This window comes from Ranitomeya variabilis, chromosome 8 (genome assembly GCF_051348905.1).
Source record: "Ranitomeya variabilis isolate aRanVar5 chromosome 8, aRanVar5.hap1, whole genome shotgun sequence".
NCBI lineage: Eukaryota > Metazoa > Chordata > Amphibia > Anura > Dendrobatidae > Ranitomeya > Ranitomeya variabilis.
This window is the reverse complement of record NC_135239.1, coordinates 205522705-205541534: the sequence shown is the minus strand read 5'-3', so window position 1 is coordinate 205541534 and position 18830 is coordinate 205522705. Positions and strand designations below refer to the sequence as shown.

Here is an 18830-nt window from a genome sequence, read left to right as displayed (position 1 = left end):
TGGACAGAATATTTAATGACAAGTAGATTTCAAAGTTGCTTATTTTACTATCACTTTGCAATTTTACCAGTTTAAGATGATTAGAAAACTCCTCTAGGTCCTTCTAACCACATGGACTCACATAACGATCACCTAGGCAGGGAGTCTAGTTGTTAGGCTACGGTCACACTATCAGTATTTGGTCAGTATTTCACATCAGTATTTGCAAGCCAAAACTGAGTGGGTGAAAAAATGCAAAAGTGGTGACGTGTTTCTATTCTAGTTTTCCTCTGATAGTTCCTCACCTGGTTTTGGCTTACAAATACTGACACAAAATACTGACAACATACTGATAGTGTGACTGCAGCCTTACTTTGTAATTCTAAACTAACACAGCCTACTTACTAAAGTGGCTACTTCGTTACATATATATATATATATATATATATATATATATATATATATATATATATATATATATATATATATATATTTTATATTAGGTACACCATGCTAGTAACGGGTTGGACCCCTTTTGCCTTCAGAACTGCCTCAATTCTTCGTGGCATAGATTCAACAAGGTGCTGGAAGCATTCCTCAGAGATTTTGGTCCATATTGACATGATGGCATCACACAGTTGCCGCAGATTTGTCGGCTGCACATCCCAAAGATGCTCCATACAAGGCAGGATGGATCCATGCTTTCATGTTGTTTACGCCAAATTCTGACCCTACCATCCGAATGTCGCAGCAGAAATCGAGACTCATCAGACCAAGCAACGTTTTTCCAATCATCTACTGTCCAATTTCGATGAGCTTGTACAAATTGTAGCCTCAGTTTCCTGTTCTTAGCTGAAAGGAGTGGTACCCGGTGTGGTCTTCTGCTGCTGTAGCCCATCTGCCTCAAAGTTCGACGCACTGTGCGTTCAGAGATGCTCTTAGGCCTACCTTGGTTGTAACGGGTGGCGATTTGAGTCACTGTTGCCTTTCTATCAGCTCGAACCAGTCTGCCCATTCTCCTCTGACCTCTGGCATCAACAAGGCATTTCCGCCCACAGAACTGCCGCTCACTGGATTTTTTTTCTTTTTCGGACCATTCTCTGTAAACCCTAGAGATGGTTGTGCATGAAAATCCCAGTAGATCAGCAGTTTCTGAAATACTCAGACCAGCCCTTCTGGCACCAACAACCATGCCACGTTCAAAGGCACTCAAATCACCTTTCTTCCCCATACTGATGCTCGGTTTGAACTGCAGGAGATTGTCTTGACCATGTCTACATGCCTAAATGCACTGAGTTGCCGCCATGTGATTGGCTGATTAGAAATTAAGTGTTAACAAGAAGTTGGACAGGTGTACCTAATAAAGTGGCCGGTGAGTGTATATATATATATATATATATATATATATATATATATATATATATATATATATATATATATATATATATATATTATATATATATATACACACACACACATACACACACACACATAGGTGCTTCTCAGAAAATTAGAATATCATCAAAAAGTTAATTTATTTCAGTTCAATACAAAAGTGAAACTCCTATAATATATGGAGTCATTACAAAAAATGATCTATTTCACGTGTTTATTTCTGTTAATGTTGATGATTATGGCTTACAGCCAATGAAAACCCAAAAGTCATTATCTCCGTTAACTAGAATACTTTCCCTATTATGGACGGATGGCTCAGCACCTATCATGTGTTTACGTCTGACAGTGGCCATATCCGCAGTGTTCGTAGCCTAATCCAGTCACGTGCTTTATAACCACATCTCGACGTGTCTGTCTGGTGTTTGTTCTCGCTTTTTCGCAGCTTATCCTGGGCCTCGTGCAGTTCGGATTTGTGGCCACTTACCTCTCAGAGCCGCTGGTCCGGGGTTACACTACCGCAGCTACCATTCACGTCACCGTGTCCCAACTGAAGCATATATTCGGCCTTCCTCTGAGTGAACGGTCACATCCTCTGTCACTGATTTATGTAAGTTGTGACGCCGTGGTGTCAGCATTTGTCTAGAATTAATATCAGTTCTGTTTACCTATAAATACAAACACAAATTACTATTCACTCACAGCAAGAAGCTGTACTATACTGGTCTGAGGATAAACTACAGGAAATAGGCCTCATTTACCTCAATCACACCGTTACCCATGGCAACCTATCAAAGCGCACCTTACATTTCTTATACTACTGTGGAAAAATGACAGCTGCTCTATGATTGGTTGTTTATGGCCAGCGAGGTCAATTTTGTTTTGAAGCCCTTAAGACCCATCACAACCAAGCTTTCACTTTTACAGAGTAGTGTAATTAATGAAATCTGGGTTCTGATTGGTTGCCATGTGTAACAAGGCCTGTTTTTTCTTGGCCTTAGGTACTCATCACAGTCCAGCGTCCGTTTTTCCTTAGCGGTTTAAAATATAAAAACTGAGCTCTGATTGGTTGCTATGGGCAGCAAAGTCATTTTTATGTTAGACTGTTTTTGATCAAATTTGGTGCCGACGACACCGTCATGGGAGTCAGGGGCCTACTGAACGCCTCCATGCAGGCTTGGACTGGCCCATAGGAGAATCCTCCAGTGCAGGAGCCGGCCACCACCCTCTTATAGGAACAGTACTTCACACAATACACTTGAATTACTATGTACAGACAAAGGCGGCATCTTATTCATTTACCAATCTACCCAGTCCTTTGTTACAGAAATTTGTGATTGAGGATAATGTCACATTTTCATGTAGGTGAAAAGTGGGGTCCTGGAGTAAGTCACTGGTGGGCCCTTGGCACCCCAGTCTGACGCTGCTTCTATGTCTGCCATGTTTGTACACCTATGAAGCCTAGCCTGTGCTTCATAGGAGAACTGTAATATTACAATATCGCCTTGTATTGTAGAATCAATCACAGATTTAAGTCACATAGGAGCCCAAGTACAATGTATAAAAAACCCAATGTAAAAAAAAAAAATAATCACCGTACTTTTCCCAAAAACTTTACAAAAATCAAGAAAAGTAGAAACAATAAACACAGATTTAAAGTAACCTAGCAGGGCTTAATACAAAATGTAAAAACAAAAAAGTATTAAAAATATACAGTGGGGCAAAAAAGTATTTAGTCAGTCAGCAATAGTGCAAGTTCCACCACTTAAAAAGATGAGAGGCGTCTGTAATTTACATCATAGGTAGACCTCAACTATGGGAGACAAACTGAGAAAAAAAAATCCAGAAAATCATATTGTCTGTTTTTTTTATCATTTTATTTGCATTTTATGGTGGAAAATAAGTATTTGGTCAGAAACAAAATTTCATCTCAATACTTTGTAATATATCCTTTGTTAGCAATGACAGAGGTCAAACGTTTTCTGTAAGTCTTCACAAGGTTGCCACACACTGTTGTTGGTATGTTGGCCCATTCCTCCATGCAGATCTCCTCTAGAGCAGTGATGTTTTTGGCTTTTCGCTTGGCAACATGGACTTTCAACTCCCTCCAAAGGTTTTCTATAGGGTTGAGATCTGGAGACTGGCTAGGCCACTCCAGGACCTTGAAATGCTTCTTACGAAGCCACTCCTTCGTTGCCCTGGTGGTGTGCTTTGGATCATTGTCATGTTGAAAGACCCAGCCACGTTTCAACTTCAATGCCCTTGCTGATGGAAGGAGGGTTGCACTCAAAATCTCATGATACATGGCCCCATTCATTCTTTCATGTACCCGGATCAGTCGTCCTGGCCCCTTTGCAGAGAAACAGCCCCAAAGCATGATGTTTCCACCACCATGCTTTACAGTAGGTATGGTGTTTGATGGATGCAACTCAGTATTCTTTTTCCTCCAAACACGACAAGTTGTGTTTCTACCAAACAGTTCCAGTTTTGTTTCATCAGACCATAGGACATTCTCCCAAAACTCCTCTGGATCATCCAAATGCTCTCTAGCAAACTTCAGACGGGCCCGGACATGTACTGGCTTAAGCAGTGGGACACGTCTGGCACTGCAGGATCTGAGTCCATGGTGGCATAGTGTGTTACTTATGGTAGGCCTTGTTACATTGGTCCCAGCTCTCTGCAGTTCATTCACTAGGTCCCCCCGCGTGGTTCTGGGATTTTTTTCTCACCGTTCTTGTGATCATTCTGACCCCACGGGGTGGGATTTTGCGTGGAGCCCCAGATCGAGGGAGATTATCAGTGGTCTTGAATGTCTTCCATTTTCTAATTATTGCTCCCACTGTTGATTTCTTCACTCCAAGCTGGTTGGCTATTGCAGATTCAGTCTTCCCAGCCTGGTGCAGGGCTACAATTTTGTTTCTGGTGTCCTTTGACAGCTCTTTGGTCTTCACCATAGTGGAGTTTGGAGTCAGACTGTTTGAGGGTGTGCACAGGTGTCTTTTTATACTGATAACAAGTTTAAACAGGTGCCATTACTACAGGTAATGAGTGGAGGAAAGAGGAGACTCTTAAAGAAGAAGTTACAGGTCTGTGAGAGCCAGAAATCTTGATTGTTTGTTTCTGACCAAATACTTATTTTCCACCATAAAATGCAAATAAAATGATAAAAAAACAGACAAGGTGATTTTCTGGATTTTTTTTTCTCAGTTTGTCTCCCATAGTTGAGGTCTACCTATGATGTACGGTAAATTACAGACGCCTCTCATCTTTTTAAGTGGTGGAACTTGCACTATTGCTGACTGACTAAATACTTTTTTGCCCCACTGTATATATAAACAAAATATAGTTCAAATCACTATTTTTTTTCTGGTACATTATTAAAATCTAAAAAATTGTAAACATATTTGATATTGTCATTGCCATGAGCGTTTCTGTACAAACGAATAAAATATTAGAATATTTATCCCATACACCAAAACGTAACAAAAAAAAAAAAGTCAGAATCAATATTTTTTGTTACTTTGCCTCCTAGAAAATGGTAATTATAAAAAATACAGCTTGTAATGCAAAAAAAAACAAACAAAAAACGAGCCATGATAGCCAATGTTATCGACGGTAAAATAAAATGGTTAGAGCACTTGGGAGGCAAGAAATAAAAAAACAAAAGCAAAAAGGGGCTCATAAACCTGGGGCGGGACCCTGGGCCATGTCAGCATAAACTTGTAGCAGCCACATTTTGGGTATGTGCACACATTGCGGATTCTCTGCGGATCCGCAGCATTTTTTGCAGTGCAGAAACGCTGCAGATCCGCAAGTGATTTACAGTACAATGTAAATCGATGAGAAAAAAAAAAATGCTGGGCACACTTTGCGGAAAATCCGCTGCGGAAACGCTGCGGTTTAAAAGAAGTAGCATGTCACTTCTTTTTTGTGAATCTGCAGCGTTTTTGTACCCATTCCATTATAGAAAATCGCAGGGGTAAAAAACGCAGCAAATCCGCAAGAAAACCGCAGCAAAAACGCACAAAAAAACGCTGCGGAACTGCACAAAAAACCGCAGGTGCGTTTTCTGCCAGGAGAGGCAGAATCCGCACCAGAAATTCCTAAGCCTAATCCGCAACGTGTGCACATAGCCTTTATCTTCCTGCAATTTCCAAGGTTCTACTGAATAGGATCAAGAACACCATGGGACCATAGAAAGGGGTTCGGATGTCCAGATTCGGGTCAAAATTTTGGAAGGTGTCTCAATCCTAACTATCTGATCTCTATCGCAGCCCCACCCTATAATGCAGCCCTAATAATATAGGCAATTTATTTAATTTTTCTCATTAAATATAGCGGCTATTATAGCCTGAGAAATCACCTAAGTTAATACAAATAGCATATATTGATACTATTTTTTTTATTTTATTCAGTCTTTAGTTAGTTTGTTTCGCAGAATCCACCAGACGAACATTGGCACGCTTGTTGTGAGCCTCGTTGCCCTGGTTTTCCTTTTTGCTGTAAAAGAAGTTAATCAGAGGCTCCATTCCAAATTATATATGCCTATCCCTATAGAACTGGTGGTGGTAAGTAAATACTTCTCATTAAGGGTCACAACTTTATAGTCAGTTCTTGGCACATTGCAAAAAAGATATTTTCTATGCACATTAAATATTTCACAACTAGGTGGCGCATTAAAACATTGTATGATAGTGTTGATCAAGAGTGGAATTACAAGTAAAGTTAATTAATTATGCAATCCTATAGGCGCTTTCTAAACGCACCATAATATATTAAATTGCATAGAGATCAATTCAATTCCTTTATATATTTTCATTAGTTGAAACCTCCCCACCATACACACAGACTCATACCTGCTTCATGCTTAGTCCCACTGATGACCAAGTTTCATCTACATGGCACTCCATGTGGTCAGGAGTGGTATTGCAGAGAGCAGAGCGACAATTAAAAAAAAAGTGTATATATATATATATATACTAGCTGTACTACCCGGCTTCGCCCGGGTTAATGACTGCTGTTAGCAAAATAGAATGTGTTAACAAAAATTTATTCTGCACACAAAAACCACAAAACAAATAGATAGAAATGTAATTATTAAAAGGCAAAAACTAAGCAAATAGAAGCATTTCACAACATATATTAGCTTTGTTATACTGAGAATGTCTTTGTTGCCTATATTAACCAATCAGAGCTCAGGTTAATTAACTGTAGCAAAATAGAAGCTGAGCTGTGATTGGTTGCTATTGGCAGCCTGATAAATCCCCAGCCAACAGGAAGCCCTCCCCCCTGGCAGTATATATTAGCTCACACATACACATAATAGACAGGTCATGTGACTGACAGCTGCCGTATTTCCTATATGGTACATTTGTTGCTCTTGTAGTTTGCTTATTAATCAGATTTTTATTTTTGAAGGACAATACCAGACTTGTGTGTGTTTTAGGGCGAGTTTTATGTGTCAAGTTGTGTGTGTTGAGTTGCGTGTGGCGACATGCATGTAGCGACTTTTGTGAGATGAGTTTTGTGTGGCGACATGCGTGTAGCAACATTTTGTGTGTTGAGTTGCATGTGACAGGTTAGTGTAGCAAGTTGTGTGCAGCAAGATTTGTGCATGGCGAGTTTTGCGCGTGGCGAGTTTTATGTGTGGTGCATTTTGAGTATGTGCAAGTTTTGTGTGAGGCAACTTTTGCATGTGGTGCAACTTTTGTACATGTGGCAATTTTTCTGTGTGTGCAAGTTTTGCATGAGGTGAGTTTTCCATGAGGTGAGTTTTGCACGTGTGGCGAGTTTTGCGTGAGCCTAGTTTTGCATATGGCGAGTTTTGCATGTAGCGAGTTTTGAGTGGTGACTTTTGTGTTTCGACTTTTATGTGGCGAGGTTGGTGTGTGTGTGTGGTGAAATGTGTGCTGAGGGTGGTATATGTGTTCAAGCACGTGGTAGTGTGTGGCGCATTTTGTGTTTGTGTTCATATCCCCGTGTGTGGTGAGTATCCCATGTCGGGGCCCCACCTTAGCAACTGTACGGTATATACTCTTTGTCGCCATCGCTCTCATTCTTTAAGTCCTCATTGTTCACATCTGGCAGCTGTCAATTTTCCTCCAACACTTTTCCCTTCACTTTTTCCCCATTATGTAGATAGGAGCAAAATTGTTTGGTGAATTGGAACGCGCGGGGTTAAAATTTCACCTCACAACATAGCCTATGACGCTCTCGGGGTCCAGACGTGTGACTGTGCAAAATTTTGTGGCTGTAGCTGCGACGGTACAGATGCCAATCCCGGACATACACACATACATACATACACACATTCAGCTTTATATATTAGATATACCTGTATGTAATCTCCTGTATATAGTATATACCTGTGTGTCATCTCACCTATATATAGTATATATCTGTGTGTCATCTCCTGTATATAGTATATACCTGTATGTCATCTCCTCCTATACATAGCATATACCTGTGTCATCTCCTCCTGTATATACTATATACCTGTAGGTAATCTGCTCCTGTATATAGTATATACCTGTGTGTCATCTCCTCCTGTATATAGTATATACCTGTATGTCATCTCCTCCTGTATGTAGTATGTACCTGTATGTCATCTCCTCCTCTATATAGTATATACCTGTGTGTCATCTCTCCTGTATATAGTATATATCTGTGTGTCATCTCCTCCTGTATATAGTATATACCTGTGTGTCATCTCCCCTGTAAATAGTATATACCTGTGTGTCATCTCCTGTATATAGTATATAGCTGTATGCCATCTCCTCCTGTATTAGCCCTCGTTCACACGTTATTTGGTCAGTATTTTTACCTCAGTATTTGTAAGCTAAAATGGCAGCCTGATAAATCCCCAGCCAACAGTAAGCCCACCCCCTGGCAGTATATATTAGCTCACACATACACATAATAGACTGGTCATGTGACTGACAGCTGCCGGATTCCTATATGGTACATTTGTTGCTCTTGTAGTTTGTCTGCTTATTAATCAGATTTTTATTTTTGAAGGATACCAGACTTGTGTGTGTTTTAGGGCGAGTTTCGTGTGTCAAGTTGTGTGTGTTGAGTTGCGTGTGGCGACATGCATGTAGGGACTTTTGTGAGATGAGTTTTGTGTGGCGACATGCGTGTAGCAACTTTTTGTGTGTCGAGTTGCATGTGACAGGTTAGTGTAGCAAGTTGTGTGCAGCAAGTTTTGCGCATGGCGAGTTTTGCGCGTGGCGAGTTTTATGTGTGGTGCCTTTTGAGTATGTGCAAGTTTTGTGTGAGGCAACTTTTGCATGTGTTGCAACTTTTGTGCATGTGGCAATTTTTCTGCGTGTGGCAATTTTTCTGCGTGTGCAAGTTTTGCGTGTGGCGAGTTTTGCACGTGTGGCGAGTTTTGCATGTGGAGAGTTTTGCGCGTGGCGAGTTTTGAGCGGCGACTTTTGTGTTTCTACTTTTATGTGGCGAGGTTGGTGTATGTGTGGTGAAATGTGCACTGAGGGTGGTATATGTGTTCGAGCACGTGGTAGTGTGTGGCGCATTTTGTGTGTGTGTTCATATCCCCGTGGTGGTGTGATTATCCCATGTTGGGGCCCCACCTTAGCAACTGTACAGTATATACTCTTTGGTGCCATCGCTGTCATTCTTTAAGTCCCCCTTGTTCACATCTGGCAGCTGTTAATTTGCCTCCAACACTTTTCCTTTCATTTTTTCCCCATTATGTAGATAGGGGCAAAATTGTTTGGTGACTTGGAAAGCGCGGGGTTAAAATTTCACCTCACAATATAGCTTTGACGCTCTCAGGGTCCAGACGTGTGACTGTGCAAAATTTTGTGCCTGTAGCTGCGACGCCTCCAACACTTTTCCTTTCACTTTTTCCCCATTATGTAGATAGGGGCAAAATTGTTTGGTGAATTGGAAAGCGCGGGGTTAAAATTTCACCTCACAACATAGCCTATGACGCTCTCGGGGTCCAGACGTGTGACTGTGCAAAATTTTGTGGCTGTAGCTGCTACGGTTCAGATGCCAATCCCGGACATACATACATACATACATACATACACACACACACACATTCAGCTTTATATATTAGATATATATATATATATATATATATATATATATATATATATATATATACACACACACACACACACACACACACACACACATAAATATGCGCACAAAGTGAAGGAAATAATTATTTGTAAGTTTGCCCACTGACAGACATTTACAGTCTATAATTTTAAGGGTAGGTTAATTTTAGCATTGAGAGATAAATAAAATCCAGAGAATAACATTGTATAAAGTTATATAAATTTATTTGCATTTTGCAGTGAGAAATAAGTATTTGATCCCTCTGACAAACAAGACTTAATACTTGGTGGCAAAACCCTTGTTGGCAAGCACAGCAGTTAGATGTGTTTTGTAGTTGATGATGTGGTTTGCGCACATGTCAGGAGGAATGTTTGGTCCACTCCTCTTTGCAGTTCATCTCCAAATCATAATTTTGAGGCTGTCGCTTGGCAACTCAGAGCTTCAACTCCCTCCCTAAGTTTTCTATGGGATTAAGGTCTAGAGACTGGCTAGGCCACTCCATGACCTTAATGTGCTTCTTTTTTGAGCCACTCCTTTGTTGCCTTGGCTGTATGTTTTGGGTCATTGTCTTGCTGGAAGACCCAGCCATGACCCAGTTTTAATATCCTGGTGGAGGGAAGGAGGTTGTCACTCAGGATTTTATGGTACATGGCTCCATCCATTCTCCCATTGATGTGGTGAAGTAGTCCTGTGCCCTTAGCAGAGAAACACCCCCAAAACATAATATTTCCACCTTCATGCTTGACAGTGGGGATGGTGTTCTTTGGGTCATAGGCAGCATTTCTCTTCCTCCAAACACGGCGAGTTTAGTTAATGCCAAAGACCTCAATTTTTGTCTCATCTGACCACAGCACCTTCTCCCAATCACTCACAGAATCATCCAAGTGTTCATTGGCAAACTCCAGACGGGCCTACACATGTTAATTCTAAAGCAAAGGAAAAATATGAACAGCACTGGGGTACTAAATCACCACTTCTCAGACACGGATCCACATAAATCTGAACTCTGCAGTAAAATAACAGCTGGTAATGGTGCTTACACAAATTCAGTACAACTCTGAATGAACAGTATAAGGAAAAAAGTGTAGCACTCACCAGCATGAAGATAAATCCAAAAGTCCTTTATTCACATACGTGCCATGGACAAAGGTTAGATGTGCAGAACATGTGAGACATGCGGGGGAAGTGTCACGGGAGACTAGGGGGGCGAGAGCTAATAACCCGGGCCCCTGCAATTTCCCTCAGACTAGGGAAATACTGACTGACCCTCTACCTGAAGTTTACACTGATGGTGTGCATGTCCAGGCCTCGAACCTCACCCTGCCTCCTGTTTCAACCCTAAGCTGAAAACCTGCGCCCTCCACCCAGTGAATGCAATACACCAATACCCACAGTTAGCACAGACAAGGATAAAGGAAAATATACACCACGCCGCAGTCACTCAGGAATTCACTATAAATGTGGAGGGCAAAATAAATACAAATATAGGAAGGAGTAAATAAGACAAAGGAAAATACACCACCAGCAACGATTCTCCAACAACCAGCTCTCCACTCCAGACCGAGATAACAACGCACAAGACAGAAGCTATAATCGGTGACGCCCAATGATCAGGAGAACTATTTAAAGGCAATGGGCATGGCTCAGCTTCCAATCCGAGGATCAGGTAAATTAACCCCGGAACAGCTAGACAAAATCTAGCCGACGCCAATGAGCAAATAGTGGTCAAAAGCGGAATTACCGCTGTCTGTCGAACGACCTGTTCTGAACAGCGTCCGACATGACAGGAAGGAGGGGACGACAGCCGTTTTGCGATTACTCACTTCTACGGGTCCAGGACCCGTAGAAGCGAGTAATCGCGAAAGGGCAGTCGTCCCCATATTCTGACTGATGATTCTGTGGACAGGAATCTTTCATAAAAGGTGACTATGTAAGACAGCTGTCTTTAATGCAGGTAACGAGTTGATTAGGAGCGTCTGTAGGAGCCAGAACGCTTAATGGTTGGTAGGGGATCAAATACTTATTTCTCACTGCAAAATGCAAATAAATGTATATAATTTGTACAATGTGTCAGGACTCTGAATATTTGTTACCTTTTGTGCATTACTGCCCTCTTCCAAGATGGCGTCTTTGGTCTCATGTGCACTGTGTCTTCCTGCTATAAAACTCCACCCCAGCCTTCAGTCTGTGCTAGAGTATTCTGCCTTGCATCCAGCTCCTGACCTCTGATTACTCCCTGGCTATACACCTGCTCCTGTGAACCTGTGTGGTGATCCTGCTACTCTGCTCTATGTTTCCTGCTGCATATACAAGTTTCCAGTAATCCTCCTTCATCTGCTGCTCGTGTTTACTTTCATCTGCATTTGCTGGACATGTAAGCTGTTTCTGCTTTGCAATAACCTGAGACTATTAACCAGGCCTCCCTGGTTGAGCTAAGATATGATTTGAACTGCCTAATAAGCATATCTATCTGTGCCTGGACTAAGACAAGGATTTATTCGTGTCAAGTATCCTCAAGAATAACTGTGCTTCATAGACTTTCTGCTTGATTGCATTTTTCTCTGAAGACTGCTAAGCTGCGTTTATTATTTGCACCAAGTGTTGTGGACTTGAGTTTCTCTCTGCGCCTGTTTGAATCACCGTGTGATAATATAGACTTTACCACTTATAAAAATGTGTCATGTAGTTGTCTTGTTCCACGCAAAGAGTCTCCTGAGTTATCCCCTATATTTATTACAAAATGTGATTTTCTGGATTTTATTTTTGATTTTCTATCTCTCAATGTTAAAATTAACCGACCCTTAAAATTATAGACTGTTCATGTCTTTGTCAGTGGGCAAACTTACAAAATCAGCAATGGATCAAATAATGATTTCCTTTACTGCCTATATACATAGATGAAAAAAAATATATATACAGTCATGGCCGGAAGTGTTGGCACTCTTGAAATTATTGATATATTTTGAGCGGCATGCGCTCTTTGACAGAGAGCGCATGTCACTCGAAACGCGTCTAAAGATGCCTGTATTTTCTTTTTTGCGAACACACAATTTTAATCTTTGCTTCATGTACCTTGGATAATAAAATGCACTTTTTTGAATTTCATCTGTGAGCTGGAATCTTCTGCTTTCTCCATTGGATGTTGCACCCTGCCCAGGTGCTATTTGTGCTCCAGAAGTGTGGAACTGCAGGTGGTGAGCTGGATTTTCTTCTGTGATTCTCAGTGATTTTCATAATGCCTGCACCTGTTACTTGCCACTAGTGAGTGTGAACAAGCATCACATACTTGAAACAAAGTTGTCTATGCATAATTTTGGAAAGGTGGCAACAACTTTTTGGGGGTTTTGTGTGAAATTATGTCAAATTTGCCTTTTTTTTCCTCAGTTTTTGTGTGTTGTTCCAATACACAGAAAGGGAAATAAACATGTGTATACAAAAGCATGTGTAATTGTAATAATTTTTTTGAGAAATACTTCATTTTCTGGAACAATTTCAAGGGTGCCCACACTTTTGGCAATGACTGTCTGTTGTTAACATCAGGTTCTTGCTTCACACTGCAAGTTAGAGACAATAAGGCCAGAAGTGCTTTCATGACCTCTGCTTCTATGCCTTAAGTTTCATAGACATGGGGAGTTGTGGTTCATGTATTTACTGATACAAAAGTTTATCACAATAATGAATTCTAGGACTGTTAAATGAACAATAGACATATTTTACATGCGCTTGACATTAAGAAAAATAGTTATATTGTACGGGCTAAATCCTGCTCAGATTATATTTAGAGTCCTCTACTTATGTTAGTGTTACATATTATTACATATTATTATATAATATTACATGACCAATATGATTACATCTTCTTTTGTCCACCAGCTCATCATTTCTACTGCAGTGTCATATGGAATGAATCTTACTGAAAATTATGGTGTTGGCATTGTGGGGGATATTCCTACTGGGTTTGTATCTTTGTATTAAAATTAATTCTAGCAATATCCTTCTACATGCCTATTTCAGCGTGTATTTATTAGAGTAGTATTATAGTAGTTATATTCTTATACATAGGGGCAGTATTATAGTGGTTATATTCTTGTACATAGGAGCAGTATTATAGTAGTTATATTCTTGTACATAGTGGCAGTGTTATAGTAGTTATATTCTTGTATATAGGAGCAGTATTATAGTAGTTATATTCTTGTACATAGGGGCAGTATTATAGTAGTTATATTCTTGTACATAGGGGCAGTATTATAGTAGTTATATTCTTGTACATAGGGGCAGTATTATAGTAGTTATATTCTTGTACATAGGGGCAGTATTATAGTAGTTATATTCTTGTACATAGTGGCAGTGTTATAGTAGTTATATTCTTGTATATAGGAGCAGTATTATAGTAGATATATTCTTGTATATAGGAGGCAGTATTATAGTAGCTATATTCTTGTATCTAGGGGCAGTATTATAGTAGTTATATTCTTGTATATAGGGGCAGTATTATAGTAGTTATATTCTTGTACATAGGAGAAGTATTGTAGTTATATTCTTGTACATAGTGGGCAGTATTTTAGTAGTTATATTCCTGTACATAGAGCAGTATTATAGTAGTTATATTCTTGTATATAGGGGCAGTATTATAGTAGTTATATTCTTGTACATAGGAGCAGTATTATAGTAGTTATATTCTTGTACATAGAGAGCAGTATTATAGTAGTTATATTCTTGTACATAGGAGCAGTATTATAGTAGTTATATTCCTGTACATAGGGGCAGTATTATAGTAGTTATATTATTGTACATAGCAGCAGTATTATAGTAGTTATATTCTTGTACATAGGGGCAGTATTATAGTAGTTATATTCTTGTACATAGGAGCAGTATTATAGTAGTTATATTCTTGTACATAGGGGCAGTATTATAGTAGTTATATTCTTGTACATAGGAGCAGTATTATAGTAGTTATATTCTTGTACATAGGAGCAGTATTATAGTAGTTATATTCTTGTACATAGGAGCAGTATTATAGCAGTTATATTCTTGTACATAGTGGCAGTATTATAGTAGTTATATTCTTGTACATAGGGAGCAGTATTATAGTAGTTATATTCTTGTACATAGGAGCAGTATTATAGCAGTTATATTCTTGTACATAGGAGCAGTATTATAGTAGTTATATTCTTGTACATAGGAGCAGTATTATAGTAGTTATATTCCTGTACATGGGAGCAGTTTTATAGTAGTTATACTCTTGTACATAGTGGGCAGTATTATAGTAGTTATATTCTTGTACATAGAGGCAGTATTATAGTAGTTATATTCTTGTACATAGTGGGCAGTATTATAGTAGTTATATTCTTGTACATAGTGGGCAGTATTATAGTAGTTATATTCTTGTACATAGTGGGCAGTATTATAGTAGTTATATTCTTGTACATAGTGGGCAGTATTATAGTAGTTATATTCTTGTACATAGGGGCAGTATTATAGTAGTTATATTCTTGTACATAGGGACAGTATTATAGTAGTTATATTCCTGAACATAGGAGCAGTATTATAGTAGTTATATTCTTGTACATAGGGGCAGTATTATAGTAGTTATATTCCTGAACATAGGAGCAGTATTATAGTAGTTATATTCTTGTACATAGGAGACAGTATTATAGTAGTTATATTCTTGTACATGGGGCAGTATTATAGTAGTTATATTCTTGTACATATGGGCCAGTATTATAGTAGTTATATTCTTGTACATAGGAGCAGTATTATAGTAGTTATATTCTTGTACATATGGGCCAGTATTATAGTACTTATATTCCTGTACATAGGGGCAGTATTATAGTAGTTATATTCTTGTACATAGGGTCAGTATTATAGTAGTTATATTCTTGTATATAGTACCAGCATTATAGTAGTTATATTCTTGTACATAAGGGCAGTTTTATAGTAGTTTTTATTACTTGTCTAGTAGGTGCTATTACATGTATATCTTTTACAGGTTAGTTGCACCAACAGTCCCCGATGCTGATTTTTTTGCAAGTATTGCTGGGAATGCTTTTGCCATTGCTGTGGTCGCATATGCTATGTCTATCTCTCTGGCTAAAATGTTTGCAATGAAGCATAGTTACAAGGTAGATAGTAACCAGGTAACTTTTTTTTTTATATATATATTTGCAAGTTTAGCCTTATATTATAGATATGATAAATTGTTCAGATTGTATTTTCCGCAAACATCACCACACTTGTGAATGAGCTAAGAACGAGGGGTAGCTAGCTGCCTTCCAACATGTAGACAGGACTGTCGTACAAAACAATACAATTTTTAAAAAAACAGCATCCATGATCTGATCTAACACAAGTTGTATATGTCATTTCACTTCTAAGGAACTGATTGCCCTCGGACTAAGTAATATCACTGGCAGTTTCTTCCATTGTTTTGCTGTCACGTCTTCCATGTCCAGAAGCCTTGTGCAGGAGAGTACTGGAGGAAACACACAGGTAATGATTAAAAAAAACAGGACCTAGTCGAAAGTACCATAGGGGCGGCAGATGCAGCCACAATGGGGCCCCGGGCCCTAGAGGCTCTATGTAAATTTGTTCTCATACAGGGATGTGGCATTCACAGGCGAATTGGGGATCGTGACAACATACAGAATAGGATGACATACTGTACATACTATTTGTTTAACATTAACAAAACTTTTTACCACATTTTAATTTAAGGGCAACGCCTCTTATTTATTTGGGAGCATCTTTGGCTGTAGTTGCGGCAAAAGTTGAAATTTACACCTGCTATATAGATTTGTACTATAGTTTGGGTCAGTTTTGGTTAATGATAGCTGTTAGTCCGTGAAAGGCGACGGTCCTACTGTAAGGAGCTCATCCACTTTTCTTGTCAGATTTTTTAAAACGTCTCTAGCTGTTTCTCCCCTTCGTTTTTCAATTTCACACTGAATTCAAGATTTCTGCTTGCGGTCATTTAATGTGTTGGTCACATCCCAGAGCTGATCATACAGTTATATGAAAAAGTTTGGGCACCCCTATTAATCTTAAGCTTAATGTTTTATAAAAATTGTTTTTTTTTGCAACAGCTATTGAAACAGAAATAGCTGTTGCAAAAAAATTTTTTTTATAAAACATTACGCTTAAGATTAATAGGGGTGCCCAAACTTTTTCATATAACTGTATCTTGTTCACCAAGTACAGGGCTGGCTACCGGCGGATACTCTCATATCCTTCAATAGGTCCAGCCAGGACATGATCAGATAATCAATATATTGCAATTTCCTCATTCTAAACTATTTGTCCTCTTTTCCAGATTGCAGGATCCGTATCGTCAATCATTATCTTGGTGATCATTCTCAAGGCGGGCGAACTATTTACATGTCTGCCACAGGTAAGAATTCTCAACCTGACTAGGATCTTGTGTATGGTGGTGTAAGATAGCGTTGTGGTCAGGCAATGATGCTCCATAAATCTCTGGAAGGATTTCTGCAAGATTTGGAGCTGTCTATGAGAATGTTTGCTCCGTAAGAGCATTTGGGAGGTCAGACACTGATGCTGGGGCGAGGAGGGGGTCGCAATCTTCATTATAGGTGTGGAATGGGGCTTATGTCCAGGCTCTGCGTGGCTGGTTATGTTATTCCACCAAACTCCCCCAACCAAGTCTGTATGTATGGACAGTCATGGGGGACAGAAAAGGGCATTGCATAAACTGTTCCCACAAGCTGGAAGCTACTGTTGTCCACAATGTCTTGTGCTGAAGCATTAAGATCTGCCTCCACTGGAAAGAAGGGCCCAAGGCTGACCCCTTATAACAAGCCCATAGCATTAACAAGCCCATAGCATTATCTTCCTCTGACATCTGTACAGTTGGCGCAATTCAGGGGGCAATGTTTTCCTGCCATTCACCAAACAAAGACTCATCCATCAGATGCCAGTGGTGCCAGCTTTACACCACTCCATCCGACGCTCGACATTGTGCTTGGTGATGTATGGCTGCATGCAGCTGCTCGGCCATGAAGCTCCCATTGGGGGCGCAGCGGTTGTGCTGATGTTAATACCAGAGGAAGTCTGGACTCTGCAGTTATGGAGTCAGGAGAAAGGAGGTGACTTTTCTGCTCTCTTCTCCTCAGCACTCGGTTATACATCGAGGACATAGGACTGAAGGAGAAAACTGAAAATCAATTATTTAGGTGTGAGGCCAATTTTTTTTACATGGTCTCCACTTTGTCATTGAGTTACTGAGGTTCCTTACACTTTTTACACCTGTGACTCCTGTTAGGCTACATACCCATGATCAGTCGTTAACAAGATTCAGGGATACCTCCCAGAGAACATAAAGTATTAAGTATTAATACCCTCTTTGATGTATGTATCAAAATCACATATATGTGAATCACTAGGGAGGTCTTTTTTTTTTTCTAAAAAAGGACAGCCGTTAATGCAATAGCACAAAACCAAGAAACCAGAAAAAAACGACCATAAAGTCTGAGATATATTCTAAAATTAGTATCAAAGATTTTTATTAAATACCAGATTAAGAACAATGAAATCACATAAATACATACATGTAGTACCGTAAATGGAAGTGTAACAGATAATTGTATGATGTTATATAAAAAGATGCAACCTGAACCAGTTAATGTCACAGTGAATATATAGTGACGGATGACACCACCCCCTGACGAAGGCAACGTGCCGAAACGCGCGTCGGGTGTTGGGCACCATTCCAGGAGACCAGGTGTACAGTACTTTGCTCTGTAAGTTCTCTTTTATCTTATTATAAACTTTTTTTGGTTGGAAATGTGAATTAAGTACTTTGTCTTACAGTTACGTGATTTCCCTGGTCTGTGAATTAGGTCTATGGTGGTTGGTTGGTTTGTTGCACTATTGCACGTTGAATTGTGATATATATCTTCCCATACTTTTGTGATTTGCTACTGTTTGCACATGCACTTTACAATATGTTTACACTAGTTATTGTATATTGCTTCAAATATTGATACACTTATATGTTTACACTTTTTATATTTTTATGTTTTTACACACTTTCCATACTTAATAACCACATACAAACTTCAGTGTCATCCGTCACCATATATTCACTGTGACATTAACTGGTTCAGGTTGCGTCTTTTTATATAATATCATACAATTATCTGTTACACTTCTATTTACTACATGTATGTATTCATGTGATTTCATTGTTCTTAATCTGGTATTTAATAAAAATCTTTACGATACTAATTTTAGAATATATCTCGGACTTTATGGTCGTTTTTTTCTGGTTTCTTGGTTTTGTGATACCCATGATCAGAAATAGCAGCGTTTTGGATGCAGCGTATTTGGGCTGTGTCTAAAACACTGCATTGTAC

The 18830-nt window shown here is 39.3% G+C and overlaps 1 protein-coding gene and 1 long non-coding RNA gene across 3 annotated transcripts in view; one reads left to right on the top strand and one right to left on the bottom strand.

Moving 5' to 3' along the window:
- The window catches only part of LOC143787595 (uncharacterized), a 153679-nt gene extending 151329 nt beyond the window's left edge, over nucleotides 1-2350 (bottom strand). Inside the window, exons 1-2 of the long non-coding RNA XR_013218409.1 lie at nucleotides 2133-2350; nucleotides 1859-2039 (exon numbers count right to left, since the gene is read on the bottom strand). This is a non-coding gene — a long non-coding RNA (uncharacterized LOC143787595). The remainder of the gene's footprint in view (nucleotides 1-1858; nucleotides 2040-2132) is intronic.
- The window catches only part of LOC143787594 (solute carrier family 26 member 6-like), a 29232-nt gene that overhangs the window by 3148 nt on the left and 7254 nt on the right, over nucleotides 1-18830 (top strand). For both annotated transcript variants that reach the window (XM_077276485.1, XM_077276486.1), the window contains 6 exons: nucleotides 1817-1981; nucleotides 5787-5939; nucleotides 13336-13418; nucleotides 15452-15599; nucleotides 15838-15951; nucleotides 16772-16849. In XM_077276485.1, coding sequence (XP_077132600.1) covers nucleotides 1817-1981; nucleotides 5787-5939; nucleotides 13336-13418; nucleotides 15452-15599; nucleotides 15838-15951; nucleotides 16772-16849 — 741 coding nt within the window. The remainder of the gene's footprint in view (nucleotides 1-1816; nucleotides 1982-5786; nucleotides 5940-13335; nucleotides 13419-15451; nucleotides 15600-15837; nucleotides 15952-16771; nucleotides 16850-18830) is intronic.